Below are 19,552 nucleotides of genomic sequence, written 5' to 3' on the forward strand. Positions count from 1 at the left end.
GATGGTCTCGATCTCCTGACCTCGTGATCCGCCCGTCTTGGCCTCCCAAAGTGCTGGGATTACAGGCTTGAGCCACCGCGCCCGGCCAATTTTAGTAGAGACAGGGTTTCATCATGTTGGTCAGGCTGGTCTGGAACTCCAGACCTCAGGTGATCCACCTGCCTCGGCCTCCCTAAAGTGCTGGGATTACAGGTGTAAGCCACCATGCCTGGCCCAAACCGGCTTTTATACAGGCCTGCTCTCTTGATAGCTAACCAACTCCCATGATGACCCATTAACCCATTAATACATTAATCCATGAAAGGATTAATCCATTCTTGAAGGCAGAGTCCTCATGATCCAATCATCTCTTAAAGGTCTCACCTCTTAACTGCCACACTGTTTTCCAAAGTGACTGCACCATTTTATATCCTTACCAGCGATGTATGAGGGATCTAATTCCTCGGCATCCTTGGCAACCCTTGTAATCTTTTGTGTTTTTTATTATGAAAGCCTTTCTAGCGTGTGTGAAGTGACATCTCATCGTGGTTTTGATTTGCCTTTCCCTAATGACTGATGATGTTGAACATTTAAAAAATGTGCTTTATGGCTGTTTATATATCATCTTTGGAGAAATGTATATTCTAATTCTTTACCCATTTTTGAATTTTTGTTGTTGAGTTGCAAGAGTTCATTGTATATTTTGGATATTAATTTCTTATCAGAGATATGGTTTACAAATATTTTTTCCTATTCTTTGGGTTGTCTTTTCACTTTCTTGATAATCCTTTGAAGCACAAAAAATTTTAATTTTGATGAAGTTCAATTTATCCATTTTTTTGGTTGTTTGTGATTTGTGTCTTATCTAAGAAACCATTGCCTAATTCAAGGAAGGTCACACTGGCTTACACCTCTCTTTGTTCTAAGAGATTTATAGTTCTAGCCCTTACATTTAGGTCTTTGATCCATTTTGAGTTAATTTTTGTGTGAGGTAGGGTTCCTACTTAATTTTTTTTCATATGGCCATCCAAGTTGTCCAAGCACCATTTGTTGAAAATACTATTCTTTCTCCATTGGATGGTATTGGAACTCTTGTTGAAAATCAATTCATCAAAAATATGTCTGTTTCTGTACTCTCTGTCTCTCTCTCTCTTTTTTTTTTTTTTTTTTTTTGAGATGGGGTCTCACTCTGTCACCCAGGCTGGAGTACAGTAGTGTGATCTCAGCTCACTGCAACCTCTGCCCCACGGGCTCAAATGTCTATCCTCCCACTTCAGCCTCCTGAGTAGCTGGACCACAGGCATGCACCACCAGGCCTGGGTTTTTTTTTTGTATTTTTATTAGAGATAGGGTCTTGCCATGTTGCGCAGTCTGGTCTCAAACTCCTGAGCTCAAGCAATCTGCCTGCCTTGGCCTCCCTAAGTGCTGGTATTACAGGCGTCAGCCACCGTGCCTGGCCTGTTTCTGTACTCTCAATTCTGTTCCATTGATTATATGTCTGTTTCTTATGCCAGTATGACATAGTCTTGATTACTGTAGCTTTGTTGTACATTTTGAAATTGGGCAGTATGAGACCTCCGTGTTTGTTCTTCTTTTTCACGATTATTTTGGTTATTCTGAGTCCTTTGTATTTCCATTTCCATTTTAGAATCAGCTTGTCAATTGTTGCAATAAAGGTAGCTGGAATTTTGATAGTGATTACATTAAATCTGTAGACCAATTTGGAGAATATCGCCATCTTAACAATATGCAGTCTTCCAATTCATGATCACAGAATGTCTTTCCATTTATCCAAGTCTTTAAAAATCTATCTATTTATTTATTTATTTTGAGACCGACTCTGGCTTTGTTGCGCAGGCTGGAGTCCAGTGCTGCAATCTCGGCTCACTGCAAGCTCTGCCTCCCAGGTTCCGGCCATTCTCCTGCCTCAGCCTCCTGAGTAGCTGGGACTACAGGCACCCACCACCACGTCCAGTTAATTTTTTTGCATTTTTAGTAGAGACTGGGTTTCACTGTGTTAGCCAGGATGGTCTCGATCTCCTGACCTCATGATCTGCCCGCCTCGGCCTCCCAAAGTGCTGGGATTACAGGCGTGAGCCACCATGCCCAGTGTAAAAATCGTTTTCAATAATATTTTATGGTTTTCAGTGTAGCAGCCTTGCCCTTGTTTTGCTAAGTTTATTCCTAATTGCATATTCTTTCTGATGCTATTGTAAATAGAATAGTTTTCTTAGTTTCATTCTTGGGTTGTTTATTGCTAGTGCATAGAAATGCAATTGACTTTTGTATATTGATCTTGTTTTCTGTAACCTTACTAACCTTGTTTATTAGCTGGAATGTATATTTTTGTGTATTCCTTATGATTTTCTACATACAGGATAATTTCATGTGCAGATAGAAATAGTTCTTCCTTTCCAGTCTGGATTCCTTTTATTTTGTTTTCTTACCTAATTGCTCTGGCTAGAACTTCCAATACTATGTTGAATGGAAGTGGCAAAAGGTATCCCTCTCTTGTTTCTGATCTTAGAAGTAAATTTTTAGTCTTTCACTATTTTGTTTTGTTTTGTTTTTTTGAGACAAGATCTCACGTTGTCACTCAGGCTGGAGTGCAGTGGCATTATCTTAGCTCAGTGCAGCCTCAACTGCCGGGGCTCAAGTGATCCTCCTACCTCAGTCTCCTGAGTAGCTGGAATTATAGATGCACACCACCACATCTGGCTAATTTTTATATTTTTTTAGCGACGGGGTTTTGCCATGTTGCCCAGGCTGGTCTTAAACTCCTGAGCTCAAGAAGTCTGTCCACCTCGACCTCCCAAAGTTCTGGGATTACAGATGTTAGCCACCATTTAATATGATGTTAGCTGTGGGTTTTCATACAGAACCTTGGGTTGAGGAAGTTCTATGCTTTCTTAGATTGTTGGGTGTTTTCATGATGAAAGGTGTTGGATTTTGTCAAATGCTTGTTCTGCATCTGTTGAGATGATCATATGTTTTTTGTTCTTTATTGTATTAACATGGTGCATGCCATGGCTGAGTTTCATATACTGAGCTAGTCTCACATTCCTGGGATAAATCCCACTTCTTTATAGCATATAATCCTGTTTATATGTTGCTAGATTCCATTTGCTACTATTTTGTTGAGGATTTTTGCATCTGTATTCATAAGGGATATTGGTCTGCAGTTTTATTTTCTTTGATGTTTTTGTCTGGTTGTGGTATCAGGGTAATACTAGCACAAGCTGGAAAGCGCAAGTTGGAAAGCACAAGTTGGAAAATGTTCATTCCTCTTCTATTTCTCATGATGAACTAGTAAAGAGGAATTAATTTTCCTTGAAACATTTAGTATAACTCACTAGTGAAGACATCTTAGGCCTCGGGTTTCTTTGTGGGAAATTTTTTTGATTACGAATTTAGTCTCTTCACTTGTTATGAACCTTTTACTCTTGAATAAATGCTTCTTGAATTCCTGTAAGCCTTTGGTTAATTTCTAACAATCTGAGAAAGCTTGTTCTGAGGATTTTTCAGTGTTTTCATTGTTTTATGGTGGAGAGGATTTTCAGAGGTCCTTAATTCACCTTTTCCACTGATACCTTTTTAAGTTGACATATAATTAATTTGGTGCCAGTCCTAAAACACCCAGAACTTCTGGGACAAATTTGGGGCCATAACTGGGCAGTTGGGAAGGTGGATGGGTGGAAAGTATTTAATTTTGTGTTGAATCTTTTTTTGTTCCAAGTGACCTAGCATGTAATCAAATGCTAGAAAAGGAATAAACCAAACAGAATCTAAAAAAAAATTAAAATTTAAAATTTAATTTTTATTTTGTACAATTTTTGCGCCATGAGGCAGTTGCAAATTTTAAGACACCAGTGTTCCTTTTGCTTCTCAGCATTGATGTCCTCAGTCAGATTTTCCTAGGTCTCTTGGGCCCTGGCAGACAGAAGGCTGTGTGCCCAGGCCCAGAGCAGAGATTATCGTGTATGCAGATGTCTCAGAGTAGCAGTGCCAGCACAGTGCAGTGCAAACTTCATCTCTCAACCAGGCCTTCTGTTTCTCTCTCCTGGGGACTTACTGTTGTATTTACAAAAGAGCTTGAAAACTGGGCTGTCTTTGCTCTCCAAGCTCCCTTATGGCCGCTGTTTTCACACAGGTTTATGCTGAAGCCCATCGGGTAAGGAAGGTGCGAGCAGCTGGCTCGGGTGAGGAGAGTGAGGGGCCCATGTTCCCTGGCCCCCTGAATCCTCCCCGCATCCTGTGGCTCCAGGGACCCCTCTGTGAAACCCTTTGGGCTGTGTGTCATATATTTTCAACACTATTGCTCTGGCCTAGTGGCTGCCTTTAGCTTGAGAATTTTTTTTCTATTAGGGACAGTTCCCTTTCTACCTGAGTGACCGCTGCACTCAGAAGCTCTTTGAATCAATGAAAGCCTAAGAGATTGTGCTATCCACATAGAGCCAAATCTCAGGCCCACCCCAGCAGTGTAAGCAGGGGACAGACTCCTCTGTCCTCTCCTCCTGGAGCACCAGAGTGGCCAGTCCAGCCAGTTCTTCAATTTCTGCTTAATAGCGTGTTCAGGGAGTAGTACTGTGGTTGGTTTGTGGGAGGTGGAAAATGGTTCCCTCTATCTGGAACAAGAATGGAATCACACTGTGGAATGCATGTGTACGCAGTTGAAATTACAGTGGGATTTTGCTTTTAAGTCTCAATTCCTTGTTACTTGGGTATTGGCGTGCCCTTGGGCTGGGGAGTGAAATGTGGGTGGGGTCTGTTTGTATTCAGGACCATGCCTCCTTTTCTCTGTTGACCACTTCCAGCCTTGGGACTTGTTTCACTGTTACTTCTTCCTTTCAGAGTTAAAATTATACAAATGCAACATTGTGGTCAAAGCTCATTTTTTATCTGGGGCAGGCTCCTAGGCGATGCCTCAGGGGCATATGCTCAGGAGAGAGCGTTCCCCTTGCTCATTGATAACAGCTGGGCAGCTGCTGTTGAACTGTTCCATGCCCATTCACACGTAGGTTGGAGTTGTTTTAAGAATTGCTAAATATTGCTAAAAACTGTGCCCTCACTAAATTCATCTGAATGCCCCAAACCCTGAGAGTTCACAAAGCCCTAGGACATTCATTCTCATGAGCCAGGAACAGCCTCACAGCAGAGCATTGGCATTCCTGTTGTATTGATAAGGAAATTCAGGCTCAGACTCAGTAGGGAGGTCGGGGCATCAGGCACAAATGAAGGCTTTTCTTTCTCCTTACTTTTGGCCTAGTGTTCTGGCCTGCAGGTTGGGTATCTTGAAAAGCAGCCTGTAGGAGGGATGTCTTTGGTCATCGGCCTCACAGGCCTCCAGTGGTCCATGCACAGGAAGTTCCTCATGGGTTCCATCCTGTGGAAGTCTCTTAAACATACTGCTGGGCATTCCCAGGACTGCCGAGGGGTGGCTGAGGTTGCCGGAACACTAAGCAGACATTACATTCTATAACAAGTTTGTTTGAAATGACAGAATAAAGGCAGATGGAGGCTCTATCTTTACTGAAGCTCAGTGCTGGCGGTAGCTCAACATTGATCTTACTCACCGAACGTTTCCCAGCAATGCTTCCTCCTGCCGCTTGGGGGATATGCTTGTCATTTGCACCCAGTAAGACTGAGGAGCAAAAGTATACGCTTGGCCTTGGGTATCCTTGGGTTCTGCATCTGCAAATTCACTCAACCTCTGACAGCAAATATTTGGAAAAAACCAAAAATAACATGACAATAAAAACAAGAACAAAAATACAGTATAGAAACTATTTACGTAGCATTCATATTGTATTAAGTATGATAAGTAATCCAGAGCTGTTTTAAAGTATATGGGAGGGTGTGCATAGGCTATACGCAAACACTACACCATTTTATAAAAGGGGCTCGAGCACTCACAAATTTTGGTATTCATGAGAGATGGGGAGTGGAGGAGGGGTTTCCTTGAACCAATCCCCTGAGGATGCCGAGGGACAACTGTACATCAGTTGAGCTCCTACTGTATGCCAACCATTGTGGTAGAGATATTTCCTCCCCTCAGAAATCTCAGCCTGGAAGAAGAGGCTTATACAGTTCAATAGGTGGATGTGCCAACATAGGTTTGTATAAAATACATGGGGAGGCTGGGCACAATGACTCATGCCTGTAATGCCATGACTTTGGGAGGTTGAGGCAGGCAGATCACCTGAGGTCAGGAGTTGGAGACCAGCCTGGCCAACATGGTGAAACTCCATCTGTACTAAAAATACATAAATTAGCCAGGCGTGGCTGTGTGCACTTGCAATCCCAGCTACTTGGGAGGCTGAAGCAGGAGAATTGAGGTGGAGGTTGCAGTGAGGTGGAGGTTGCAGTGAGCTGAGATTGTGCCATCGTACCCCAACCTGGGCAACAGAGCGAGACTCCATCTCTAAAATAAAATAAAATAAAATAAAATACATGGGGAGAGAGTGAATCCCTTTCAGAAGGGAGAGCATTTGGAAAGGCTCTGCAGAGGAAATGGCATTTGGTTCAGAGAAAATGGGTGGGCAAAGAAGGTGGGACAGGGTGTCATAGCAGAGCAAAGCAAGGTCATTGTGTGCATAGGTCATGGTACGTGTTGCAGTGTCGTGGCAGCCTGGGGTTCCAGTGATGAAAAATGAGGCCAGAAAGATAAGATGAGAAAGAGTTAAAAAAGAATTCATTCATTTAAATTCAGGACAAAAGAAGAGACAGGTGGAAAGAGGAGGCAGAGCAAAGGTTTATACTGACAAAAAATCATGAACCATTACAAAGTGGTTACCAGAGGCTACTGCAGTGTGTGGGAAGGAGCACTGGACTGGGAGTCCTGTCCTAGCTCTGCCCACTTACTAGTGTGACCTTGAGCAAACTCTTGCTCAGTTGCTCGGTTTCCTCATTTGTAAAATGGGGTTAATCATGTTGAGCTGAGGCCTTTTGGGAGGGTGAAATGAGAGAGAGGAAGTGACAGTGCTTTCTAACTTGTAAACGTCTGTGTTCATGAAGTGCTCTTCTTTTTTAGCTACACGATGGGATAGAAAGTTAAGAGCGGGGCTGGTTTCCCATTAGGGATAGAGAATGGAAATCGTCTGGCCCAGGAGCTGCTTGATTGCTCATTAATGTTCTGTGTGGCAACTGAAAATGGGAAAGCCTCTGAAAAACAAAGAAGATGTGATAATTCAGGCCCCGTGGTTTTAGTTCCTCATCTTAGCCTTTCTTAAAGAATGATGAGTTAAACTCCAGAGCCTGTCATTCAAATCCAACAAAACCATTCTGCACTCAATTAATTTAATATGAAAGATATAGTGGGCCATTAATCTATGGGGGAGCAGCAGTTTTTGATAAAACACCCAAATTAAATTCTCCAAGTTAGAAAAAAAAGGAAATTATCCCATTTAGTATCACTTGAATACCGTTAGTTATTCAGTTCAACAGAGAATTCAGTCAGTTATTCAGCAGAGCTCTGGCTTCTGAGACTCTGAATACGTCAGGCAGAGAAATTCATTTCATAGTTTTTCGACTGTGAACTTACAGGACTGTGGAGTTAGATAACATCTAGTTGCCCAGAGATTTAGAGATGAGCTAGCCTGACTTGAGAAATGGTATTATTTGTAAAAACTGGACATTTATCATTGCTGCAGTTACTAGGTTAGAAACGTAAGCAGGATTTTGGAGTCATCAGAGGGACTTGTGTTCACCTCTGACTCCTTGACCTGTGTCATTCTGGTTGTGGCCTTTAACCAACAATCTGCACACTGGTTGTCTCACTTCTTGCCGAGTTGTTGACAGAGCGCAGTGGGAAATGTGGGCTCAGGCCCAGCTTGGGGTCCAGTGATGTGGGTTCCATTCCCTTTCCTCTTAGAGTGTGCACCAGAGTCGGGGTCAGTAATACTAAACTGCTGTAGGCTTGAGACAGGTAGAACCGGAAGGGGCTTGTAGGGGTAGAGTCTGGACTGGGAGTGGAGTGGGCACAGCAGAATTTTGGGCCGGGAGGACAGCTGAAGGAGAAGACAGGCGAAAGGCTTTCTCTATCCCTTGATGGGATGGGACGTCGTGCAGTTTCTCCTTGGACATAACTGGCTTGAAGCGCTCCTTAAACTCTAGGTAGCACATATTTTTGGTATTATAACTCGGAATAATGCTACCCTGAGCGCCCATGTGGCCGATTCGTGTCCTGCTTAGGGTCATTTTTCCTCTTGAATTGCTCAGGAATCCCTGGGGGCTTTATGGTTCCCCAAGCTGAGTCATTACAACATTCATAGGGGTGTGAAGTGCTCTGGTCTTAAGGAACTCCTGCAGTGGCTCCTGGAGGCCACAGGGGGTCACTGTTGGCAGCCATCAGGCGTTGCTCGCAGGGTTCAGGACCACAGGAGTGGTTGGCTGCTGACCTCAGAAGCCTCAGATAAGGGTTGAGAGAGCCCTTTCTCTAGGCCCAAGTTTAGCTGTGGTCGAACTTTGCTTACCTCATCTTGAGTCCCAAGCCCATTCTTCCACCAAGGGACCATGGCTCCAGCAGGCCGAGTCACAAAAGGCCTGTGTGATTCCCTTCAGCATCTCGGCTGCCTGTTTTCCCTCCCCGGGGTCAGAAGCTTTTCCTACTCATACTTGTTTTTTCCATTCTCTGACAGGAGCCCCTGACTCCACACATCCCCTCCGCTCTCACATCACTTCCCCACCTCCACCCAGGGACGGACTCTTTCTAAAGGCGCCATTTCAGCCTCTTTATCTCACAGCAAACACGACAATAACAGATAATATTTCATAAACCTAGCCCATGCCAGGGCTTTTCAAGCCTGCTATGTACTGTCCCATTTAAGTCTCAAAGCAACTCAGTCAGGCCCCCACTTTATAGGCAAGGAAAGAAGGTGTAGATAACGTAATTCAGGTTGTCCAAGATCACACGGAGCAGAATTTAAATACATCCACATTCACATACAATTCAAATCTTTACTGATAAGGCATCACATCCGCCATATTATAGGATTATTCATTAATTTTCAGGGACATCATTCTGTTCACACAAGGGATTACTACAAATTAATGTTGCTTTGAAGCATGGAGTTTCTCTGCAGGATGTAACCGGATCATCTGAATTCTGTAGGACACTGAGCTTTTTCCGTCTGGGCAGGGGAGTAGGGTGGGCCTGAGATCTCTGAGCTGACCCGGTTGGTCTGAGTTGGTGAACACGGCTGCACAGAGGCAGGTTTGTAGCTTGGTGGGAGTGTGGCAGAGCTACAGTGCAGAATGATGTGGGCGTGTGTGTGTGTGTGTGTGTTTGTGTGTGCTGGGGAAGGAGCCCACTGAGCTGAGAAAGTAAGGAAAGTAGGCAGGGCACTTCTCAGGGTCTTACCTGGCAGGCCAGGGTGTTTGTATTTTATTCTCTCTGCAGTGGGAGCCACTGAAGGCTTTTGAGGAAGCAAGTGGTAAGATTAGAGCTGGGCTTTAGGAGAATGGGTTTAGTCTTTGTGTGACAAATGGCTCAGGGCCCCACCTGTCTGAATTCCAAAAACCCAGCTCCCTAGGCTGCATATAATTTCCTTCTGCAACCTGCCTGCCTGTCTGTCACTGAATGTCACTGTCTCTCAGGGGCTGTAATCTTCCAAAAGTCATGGTCCTTGTAGAGCATGAGCTTCTAGTTTTTAGTTTGCAGTCAAATGTCTGCAAAGCCCATCCCGGGGCATCCTGACCTTGTTGGAGCCTTTCGTCACAATACAAGGCAGGTATCATGGTGTTCTTAGGGTCTGGAACTTACAGACCTCCCGTTTGAGTTTCAGAAGCCACAACATATGGATGTCTTCTCAGGGCCACTTGGCAGACACAAGACCCTTCCTTGAAGAACACAAGAAGATGGAAGGCCAGAGGGAGGGGTGTCTTGGAGTCTTGTAACATAAGGAGTGACAAACCACTGAAACCTCAGTTTTCTCTCTGGAATGACCTCTTCCCTTTTCTTTCACTGGAAAACTCTTATTGATCTTCCCACACCCAGTGAAATTATTTCCTGTGATGACTGCTGGCTTCCTAGCAGCATGCGAGGCTGCTGCTGCCCCTAAACTTTGACAGTACTTCATTGGTCTCCTTTTTAAATGATGCTCACTACTTTCCTTATTATGCTAGAGATATTTGTTGGTCTTATTTTCCCAGCTTGCCTCTGAGTGCCTTGAAAGAAGGATTTCCTTCACTATTATCTCTATATCCAACTCAGGGCCTAGTGCAGCGCTAAATACTTAATTGAGTTCCATCAGTCATACAAAAATATGTATCGCCTGCCGACCGTGTTCTTGGCACTAGAATACAGCAATGAATAGACCAAAGCAAACTCTCCACCTGCCCTTGTGGAGTTCACAGCCTAGTGGATATTCTGCATGGGACACCCATGGGGCCACTTCCATAAATACCTTCTGAGGGACAGACTTCATGCTGCCTTCCTCAGATCTGGGAGATGTTCTGTTCCCAGAAAGCGTTCTTTGACAACTTGTGAAGTAGAAATGCTTTCTTTCAGGAACAGGGCAACTGACCTTTATCCTGCAAATACTAACAGCGCAGTTCTTGGTAGGTGCTTGCTATGCATGTGTTGAGTGGCATTGGAGTAGAAACAGACTAAGATTTTACTCTGAGAAGAGAAGGTGACCCACCGGCGCTGGGGCATTAGCCTAGTACAATTAGAAGAACAAAGCCAGCAAGAGTTTTTTTTTTTTTTTTTCAAAATAGTTGGATTTTAGAGGCAGATAGGGGCCTGCCAAGATGCAATGAGACTACGAAATAATTGGTTTTAATTCCAGAATTTGCCACTAATGGGTTTTGTTCCCTTTCCCGCATTTTCCTGGTCCCAGACCTCCCTTTTGAGATTTAGAAGCACAGGTATCTTTTCAAGGCCACTTGACTGAGACAGAAGGAGCACAAAAAGATGGAAGAGGTCGTGCATGGTGGTTCACTCTTATAACCCCAGTACTTTGGGAAGGCCGAGGTGGGAGGATTGCTTTAGCACAAGAGTTGAAGACCAGGCTGGGTAATATAGTGAAGCCCTGTCTCTACAAAAAATTTAAAAAATTAGCTGGGCATGGTGGCGCACACCTGTAGTCTCAGCTACTCAGGAGGCTGAGGTGGGAGGATTGCTTGAGCCTAGGAGGTCGAGGTTGCAGTGAGCTGTGATCGCAGCACTGCACTCCAGCCTGGGTGACAGAACGAGACCTTATCTCAAGAAAATCAATATATATATATATATTAATATATGTATATGTGAATACAGAGGGCTAGAGAGCTGGGTGTCTTGGAGTCTTGTAAGCTATTGGTGTTATCAAAAGATCCTTTTCCCCCTCCCCGCCCATACATATACTCACCTACCAGCTGTCAAGGTCATGGGAAACCAAGAAAGGGCTCCAGAACTGGGACACTAGTGTTTCCAACAACTCATCTTGCAGTAGGAGGAAGGATGGTTCCTGGCCTGGTCCACTTACCCAGTTGGGCAAATTGCTGTCCTTCCTTGGGCCTCAGTTTCCACATGAATAACATGAGGAGGTTGGGCCAGATGGTCTTTAAATGATTCTTTGTTTTTTAGTAGGAAAGAGCTCTGGTGTCAGATACACAGGGTTTTAAATCGAAGGTAGCTGCTTGAGTGATGGGGCCATGGGGTGGAAAGAACTGTGTGGGTTTTAGAGCCGTGCACACCTGGGTTTCTGTCCAGGTTCTGCTCCTTACTAGCTGATTTACTTTGGGCAAGTTACTTAACCTCTCAGAGGCTGGTTTCCTCACCCGTAAAGCAGAAATAGTCATGTGCCCTCCCTGAGTGGTTGGGGGAAGTCCCTTAGATAATGCAGGGAAGGCACCAAACCCAGGGCTTGGCACTGTCAATGAGGGTGACGGTGGTGGTGTCTGGAGATGCTGGCCACTTTGACAGGTAAGCTGAGTGGGCAGAGGATTTGAGGAGCTGCTCTGAGCAGGACACTCCCGGGAAGAAATACATAGGGAGATGAAGATTTCCACTCCAAAGTGGCTTGGCCATTCTGGAATGGCGTCACAGGAACAACTAGACAACCCTAAACTGTCAGGGCTTCTTTACCTCTGTAGGGACAGACTTGCCCTAGGGCTGCTGCTAGGGCTGGGCGGGGCCTGCCTGTCATTCTGGGTTCTGAGCTTCCTTGCAGCCAGGTGAATCCTGAGATTCTTGGACTTTTAGGTTGATGACTAAAAGTCATCGCGATTTTTTGCCACTACATTGCAATTACTTTTGCAACAACCGAATACATCCTGTCCCAGCTGGTGCAGTGCACTGCCTGGGCTGCGGATCTGGGCTAACGCGCTGTCTTCCTGTTTCCAGTGCGCCGGTCAAAGGCGGCTGATGAGGAGAGGAGCCGCGGAGCCCAGCGCGCCCGAGACGAGTACCGACGCCACTCGCTCCGTGCTATCCAGAAGGGCACGGTCGCCGGCCTCAGCTCCTTGTTCCGGGAGCTCGGCCAGAGCCATGAGCAGGAGGCAAGACTCTACCACCACCTCCCCGGTCCGGGTCCGCCGCAGCCGGTCAGGTGGGTCGAGGCTCCGCGTTGGCGTGGGTGGGGCAAGGGCCTTGGATTAGGGCATGGGACACTGGGGTCCCAGTCCTGGTTCTGCCCCAGATTTGCTGTGTAGTTTGGGGCTAGCATTTCCCCTCTGGACCTCAGCCCTAGTCTGGGGTAGGAGAGGGAGGAGAGGTGTGGGAGTTGGAGATTTGTAATAACTTTGGAGTTCTGGGAGCTTTGACCTTTTTTTTTTTTTTTTTTGAGACGGAGTCTTGCTCTGTTGTCCAGGCTGGAGTGCAGTGGCGCGATCTCGGCTCACTGCAAGCTCGCCTCCCAGGTTCACGCCATTCTCCTGCCTCAGCCTACCGAGTAGCTGGGACTACAGGCGCCCGCCACCACTCCCGGCTAATTTTTTTGTATTTTTTAGTGGAGACGGGGTTTCACCGTGTTAACTGGGATGGTCTGGATTTTCTGACCTCGTGATCCACCCACCTCGGCCTTCCAAAGTACTGGGATTAGAGGCCTGAGCCATCGCGCCCCTGTGAGCTTTGACCTTTTTAAGGTCAAGGATTCCTTTGAGAATCTGAAGAAAGCTGTGTACCTTCTTCCCCCTCAAATTTGCGGATATAAAGACCTAGAATGTTTGCACACAATTTGAGACTCTAAGGGCCCCAGGCTAAGAACTTGTAATGAGCCCTCAGATGGGTGAAGCATGGCCGGGCAGCCTGGACACAGGGCTTGAGGACTCTCAGAGTCCCAGGCAAGCCGGTTTTTCTCTAATTGGAATAGTAGGTTTGCAGTTTAGCATGGTTGGATGCAGGCGGGTCCTCACACACATTTGTGTCCCCTAAGGGTTTGCAAGGGCACTTAGATGACTGTCGGAAATTGCCAGGACCAAAGGTTAAGAGGTTGCAGGGAGCCTCTCTTCTTTCTACCCGCCCCCACCTTAGGCCAGCCCCAAGGTTTGGCCTCTCTCAGCTTGGGTGCTCCCGTGCCCAGATCATTGCTGAACAACCACTGTCCCCAGGAGGGCCAGAGGCTGGGTGGTGAGCACCTGCCGGCTCCCTTAACCTCAGGTAATCTGCAGAAGGGTCCAGTCACCCCCAGATAATGAAGGGGCATCTGAGTTTTGCTTTAATTAGGCTTTGGGGTTACTCATAACTTTATTCTCCCTCTGCCTACCGTGTAGGGACAGTTGATGATGTCTTCATTTCTTCCCTCCCACCTTCTCACCCTTTCCTTTCTTGTCAAGTATAAGATTCCCAAACCAGAAGGTTTAAAAAGGTGTACTGAGAAATGGCTGACTCCCTCTCTCCCTCCGTGTACTCTGTTCCCCCGTCTTCCAGAGGTCACTACTGTTCTTAGTTTTTCATGTATCCGCTCACTTTATTTTTGCAATTACCATCATGAAAGGCCTTATTCCTCCTCTTTATTTTTTTTTTTTGTAGAAAAATTGGCATTTTATGCGTGGAGTTCTATACTTTGATTGCTTTCCCTCATTTAACGAGTTTTTAGAAGGCTTTTCATATCAATTCTTACATTATCTATTTAGGTTTTTTTTTTTTTTTTTTCAGGTGCATAGTATTCTACTGCATAATGTGTTGTAAATTATCTTTTTATTGTGTTGTCTTTTCCTTGTTGATATCTAAAACTTCTTACATATTAGGGAAGAGGATTCTTTTGTCTGTGATAAACATTTTTTCTCAGTTTGGCACTTATTTTTTGATTTTCACAATGAAATTTTTTGTCATGCAGGAATTCTTGATTGTTACAAGGTCAAATTTTCTTGTATATTTTCTTTTTTTTTTTTTTTTTTTTGAATAGAGTCTCACTCTGTCTCCCAGACTGGGTGCAATGGCGCCATCTTGGGTCACTGCAACCTCTGCCTCCCAGGTTCAAGCGATTCTCCTGCCTCAGCCTCCTGAGTAGCTGGGATTACAGGCACGCACCACCATGCCTGGCTAATTTTTGTATTTTTAGTAGAGACAGAATTTCACCATATTGGTCAGGCTGGTCTCAAACTCCTGACCTCAGGTGACCCACCTGCCTTGGCCTCCCAAAGTGCTGGGATTACAGGTGTGAGCCACTGCTCCTGGCCTCTTTTATATTTTCTAAATTTGAGGGCATAGTTAGAAAAGCCTTCTCCCCATCTATGCTTTTTAAAACAAACCTAGAAATTTTCCCTCAGGCCCATTTGATGGAGCCACATGGTGGACCATGGTGCAGCCTGGCTCTGGGCTGGCTGTGTGCAGCCAATAGGGGAGCAGTGGCCTCACTCCCAAGTGAGCCTCAAAGGGGGCAAGCAGCTGTGCACACAGGGCAGCAGGCCTAGGGCAGCAGGCCTAGGCAGTGAGAAGGCCCTCCTACCAGCCTCTCTCCTGTGGTGACACCATGGGATGGGTCCCTATGGCCTCACTGCTCTCACCTCTCTGGTGCCTGCCAGCACACCTCGTCTGTCTGTGCTGAGGGCAGATGCGTGCCGCTGATGGGAGGAGAGGTTCAGATTCAGGAGTGAGGCTTTGGGCAAGTGGCCTCCTAGAATACACATCTAGTATTTGTATGCTTTTTTGTTTTGAGTTTTGAGTATTTATTATCCTTATTTTAATAAAATTTATTTAATTGTATATTTATTAGATTTAAATTTTTTTAAACAAAATTTGAGACCGAGTCTTGCTCTGTCACCCAGGCTGGAGTGCAGTGGCGGTCCGATCCCGGCTCACTGCAGTCTCTGCCTCCCAGGTTCAAGTGATTCTCCTGCGTCAGCCTCCCAAGTAGCTGGGATTACAGGTGCACACCATCACACCTGGCTAATATTTTGTATTTTTAGTAGAGACAGGGTTTGACCATGTTGACCAGGCTGGTCTTGAACTCCTGACCTCAGGTGATCTGCCCACTTCAGCCTTCCAAAGTGCTGGGATTACAGGCATGAGTCACTGTGCCTGGCCTATTACATTTAACTTTTAATGATGGCTATGTTTAGCTGGTTTAGAAAATTCCTGAAAATTTAACAGTCAGCTCTTGTGGACCAGTACACAAGCTGCTCACATATCTTTTTACCCAGGCCCTACTCTTTCCTGCTGGTATGACTTTGGCTAGTAATTTCACTGCTAGAATCTATGCTAAGGAAATTATCTGCAAATTGGAAAAAGTGCAAAGATGATTATCATAGCATTATTAATAATGGCAAAAAGTCAGAAGCAATGTAATTGTTTAAAGTGAATTTTGGTTAAGTCAATTCATTGGAATGTTTTGTGGAACTGAAAGTGACTTCTTTGAAGGCTTTGTAACAGGGGAAAATGCCATAGATTAGCTGAAAAAGAAAAAAGAAGTGCAAACTATCTAATTATATAGAATGATCAAAATTTTAAGGTATATAAATGTAGCATTTATGTTCTGGGGGAGTCAGATTCCCTGCTTAGAAACGAATTCAAATCGACTGCTTAGAAACAGAGGGACAAGAGTGTGTGAATTTATATTTTGTTGTTATATATAACTTCCTATTGCCTTCTAAGGGAAACGAGTCCTAGAAACTGGAGGAATTTTTCCCCACCGAGCACAGCTATTTTTTGGGGGATGCAAATGTGGAGGAAGAGGCTGGGTAAAGCAGGCTGCTCTGCACTGCTTAATGAAGAAGAAAGACATCTGAGCTTACTGAGAAGGAAGAGTGTGAGGACTGGGAACATAGGCCGGCTGGCTGTAGGGCTGTAGAGGGTAAAGGAAAGTCCAGTGTGGCAGTGAGTGGGAAGACAGGGTGTGGAGGCCAACTCTACCGATGACGGCTGTAAGCTGTGCAATGTAATCTCACCCTCTGTCCTTCTGACATCTTTTCTCAAATCTATGGTGTCTGCTACTGTGTGTGTGCATGCATGTGTGAGTGTATTCAGTTTAGGGCGAGTAAAGAAATGCCCTGTGGATTTATTCTGGGCTTGTAAGGAGGTACGCTGAGCACAGTGTCAAAGTGTGGGTACAGGGCAAATATGGAGACCACGTGAGAGGACAGCTGACATTGATTTTATAAAAAACAAGGATAACCGTGAATTCTAAATGCCAGTACTATTAGGTGGATAACAACAACAAAATAAGAATTTACCAGGCTCCTGTCACTCAGTTGGAAATGGCAAAGAGGCTGTGGTTGTTCCAGGTGGGCTGTTGCCTTGTTCCTCAGATGCTGTATTATTATTATTATTATTATTATTATTTTGTGACAGAGTCTCACTCTGTTGCCCAGGCTGGAGTGCAGTGGCACGATCTCAGCTCACTGCCTCTTGGGTTCAAGCGATTCTCCTGCCTCAGCCCCTTGAGTAGCTGGGATTACAGGTGTCTCCCACCACGCCCGGCTAATTTTTGTATTTTTAGTAGAGATGGGGTTTCACCACAACTCTTGCGCTTTTGTAAGGCAGCACCAGGACAGTGAACAGAGAGAGAAACCGGAGAACCTCAATTTGCTCTGGAAATGGCTGAGATTCCCTGCCCAGAAAATAAAAAGTATGACACAGGAAACGGAGGCGGAAGGAAACAAAACAGCACATTGGTAACTACGGATGGAATGGGTAAGGGACTAAAGGCATGGAGGGCAGGAGGAGGAGGGGCATGGGAAGAGGTTAGACGAGGGAGTAGACCAGGCCAGACTGGTCTCAAAGTGCTGGGGTTACAAGTGTGAGCCACCGTGCCTGGCACAGATGCTGTACTTTTGTGCCATGATTTCATGCACCGTGGTGTTACTGCATTGTACTTCACCACATAGTTGTGGGTGCCTGTCACGTGTCGTGTGCTGCCAGCTCTTACTATGCTTTCAGTGTAGCCCGAGTACAGTGGGGTCTCACTTCTCCCAGTCTGTGTACGCATCTGGGAACCGCAGTTCAGACACGAAAACAATGACGATCTTGGCTCACCTGTGAGAAAACTTTAAAAGGTATCTACTCCCTCGTCTGAACTCTTCCCGTGCCCCTCCTCCTGCCCTCCACACCTTCAGTCCCTCATCCATTCCATCCGTAGTAACCAACGTGCAGTTTTGTTTCCTTCCGCCTCCGTTTCCTCTGTCATATACTTTTTATTTTCTGGGCAGGGAATCTCAGCCATTTCCAGAGCAAATTGAGGTTCTCCAGTTTCTCTCTCTGTTCGCTGTCCTGGTTGTGCCTTACAAAAGCACAGGAGTTCTGGCAAAGGCAGGCATCCCCTCAGAGGGCGGGGAGGGAGAGGTAAGGAGGGGATAATACCCAGAATTCTTTCTGAGGGAGAGAAGGGGATGGGACACACTCAGTTACTTTCCATCAGGAGCCTCCTTCATCTATGCTGGTATTTATGCCCTGGCCATGCTCGAGGGAAAATGTGCCTTTTCTTTCCCTCAGACACCCCCTCCTAGCCTCTTTTCATTCCCACCTGTGTGGCTGTTTTTTGAAGCAGTTGGTAACAATTTTCTTTTAAATAAACAATAACAGGTGGTACATTATAATCTGTGAAATGCCTTCAAGTACTTGGGTTGTTTTAATCCTCTTTGTAGGCATGGATGTGGGCACCGTGCTTATTCATTCTCTCATGGCTCTCTCCTGCCCCTTCTTCCACTCCCCTTCCTCCTCCTCCTTTTACCTTCCTCTTTCCTTCCTTCCCCTCTTCTTTCCTCTCCCTCTGCCCTTTCTCCCTCCTTAATCTTCTGCCCTCCCCGCTTTCTTTCTCTTCAGCAGGACCTGGGAGCGCCCGCTGCGCCCAGTCTCCAGAGATGTCATCGTCCGCTGGTTTAAGGAGGAGCAGCTGCCTCGCCGAGCTGGCTTTGAGAGGAACACCAAGTTCATCGCCCCCTGGTTCCATGGTAGGACCATTTTTCTGGGCCCTGTGCCAGATGATTTCCACATCTTTGCCTCTCTCTGGGGTTGGGGAGGGGTGCTGAAGGACTGTTACAATCAGGGGGCAGAGGACTTTATGCAATCTCCATTCTGCCCCCGATATCTCCCAGTGGGGGTCCAGGAGGCTGCAGGCCCCAGGGATGCTGAACGGGCACTCCTGACTCTTCTGGGAAGGGATGACTATGGCTCTTGCCCACTGCTGTCACCTCGCAGCCTCCGTAGCCATCAGGGGCTCCTCAGAGGCATCTTCTTTGTGGTCATAAGACAGTGAGCCCTGAGAGCTGCACGAGTTCCTGGTGGGCAGGACCCCCATCCCCGGATCCTAGCCACAGCCTGTCACACTACAGGCTCTGGATACATGCTTGTTGATTAGATGACAGATGGCTGAATGAAGAGGTCAGCATCACCTAAACATAGACTATTAGGGCAGGATGGCTCCTTGAAAGCCCCTCCTTGCCCACCTTGTTTCTAAAACTCTGGCCTTTTTTCTGTTCCACAAACAAGCCATCCTCTTTCCCGTCTCAGACCCTTTGTGCTTGCCGTGGCTCTACTCATGTTTTCTGTTCTTCAGCAGCTCTCTGCATGGCTGACACATTCTCATTTTCCATCTCAAACATCCCCTCCTCAGAGAGGCCTTTCCTGAACTCCTTACCTACAACAGCCTTCCCCAGTGTCCCTCAGCTCACCCTGCTCATTTCCCGGATAGAGTGTGCCCAGTTGGTATTTATCAGATTTTCTTATTGTCTATCCTCCCACCTGAATGTGAGCCTGTGAGGTTAAGGACCTTGTTTGTTTTCCCCGTCCCTGGCTTAGTAAGTATCCACGGGAAGAGTGGATGAAGGTGGGAAGAAAATGGCTGGGTTGGGATTAGATCCCAGGCTTTCCAGTTCCAAAGAACAGCTCTTGCTTCTCTGCATTGAAAATCTAGAGCCACACATGTGAGGGTCAGGCTAGCCTTCCCAGCCGGTCTTAGGCTTGGTGAGGTCAGGGACCTATGTCTTAGGCATCTCTGTGTTCAGCCCTCACCCCTGCCTCTCACCCAGGGACCAAGTACAGAAATACCTCCAAGACGAGCTCGCCACCTTCCCCTGTTGCCACTGCTGTTGAGCTCTCCAACCCAGTGAATAGCATCCATGTCACGTAGGTCAGATTGGATATGCCTCGGTCACAAATGCTTCTGAAGTCTCAGTGACCCCCACCAGTCAAGGTTTATTTCTTACCCATGTTACGTGT

The 19,552-nt window shown here is 46.0% G+C and overlaps 1 protein-coding gene across 2 annotated transcripts in view; it reads left to right on the plus strand.

Moving 5' to 3' along the window:
* The window catches only part of SH2D4B (SH2 domain containing 4B), a 118,135-nt gene that overhangs the window by 62,964 nt on the left and 35,619 nt on the right, over positions 1-19,552 (plus strand). Inside the window, exons 5-7 of one of the 2 annotated variants that reach the window (XM_011929309.1) lie at positions 12,302-12,501; positions 16,785-16,798; positions 18,158-18,285. In XM_011929309.1, coding sequence (XP_011784699.1) covers positions 12,302-12,501; positions 16,785-16,798; positions 18,158-18,285 — 342 coding nt within the window. Of the gene's footprint in view, positions 1-12,301; positions 12,507-16,784; positions 16,799-18,157; positions 18,286-19,552 lie in introns of both variants that reach the window. The other variant, XM_011929318.1, reaches the window with a different exon arrangement.

The sequence above is a fragment of the Colobus angolensis genome, unplaced genomic scaffold, assembly GCF_000951035.1.
Source record: "Colobus angolensis palliatus isolate OR3802 unplaced genomic scaffold, Cang.pa_1.0 Scaffold12, whole genome shotgun sequence".
NCBI classification, from domain to species: Eukaryota; Metazoa; Chordata; class Mammalia; order Primates; family Cercopithecidae; genus Colobus; species Colobus angolensis.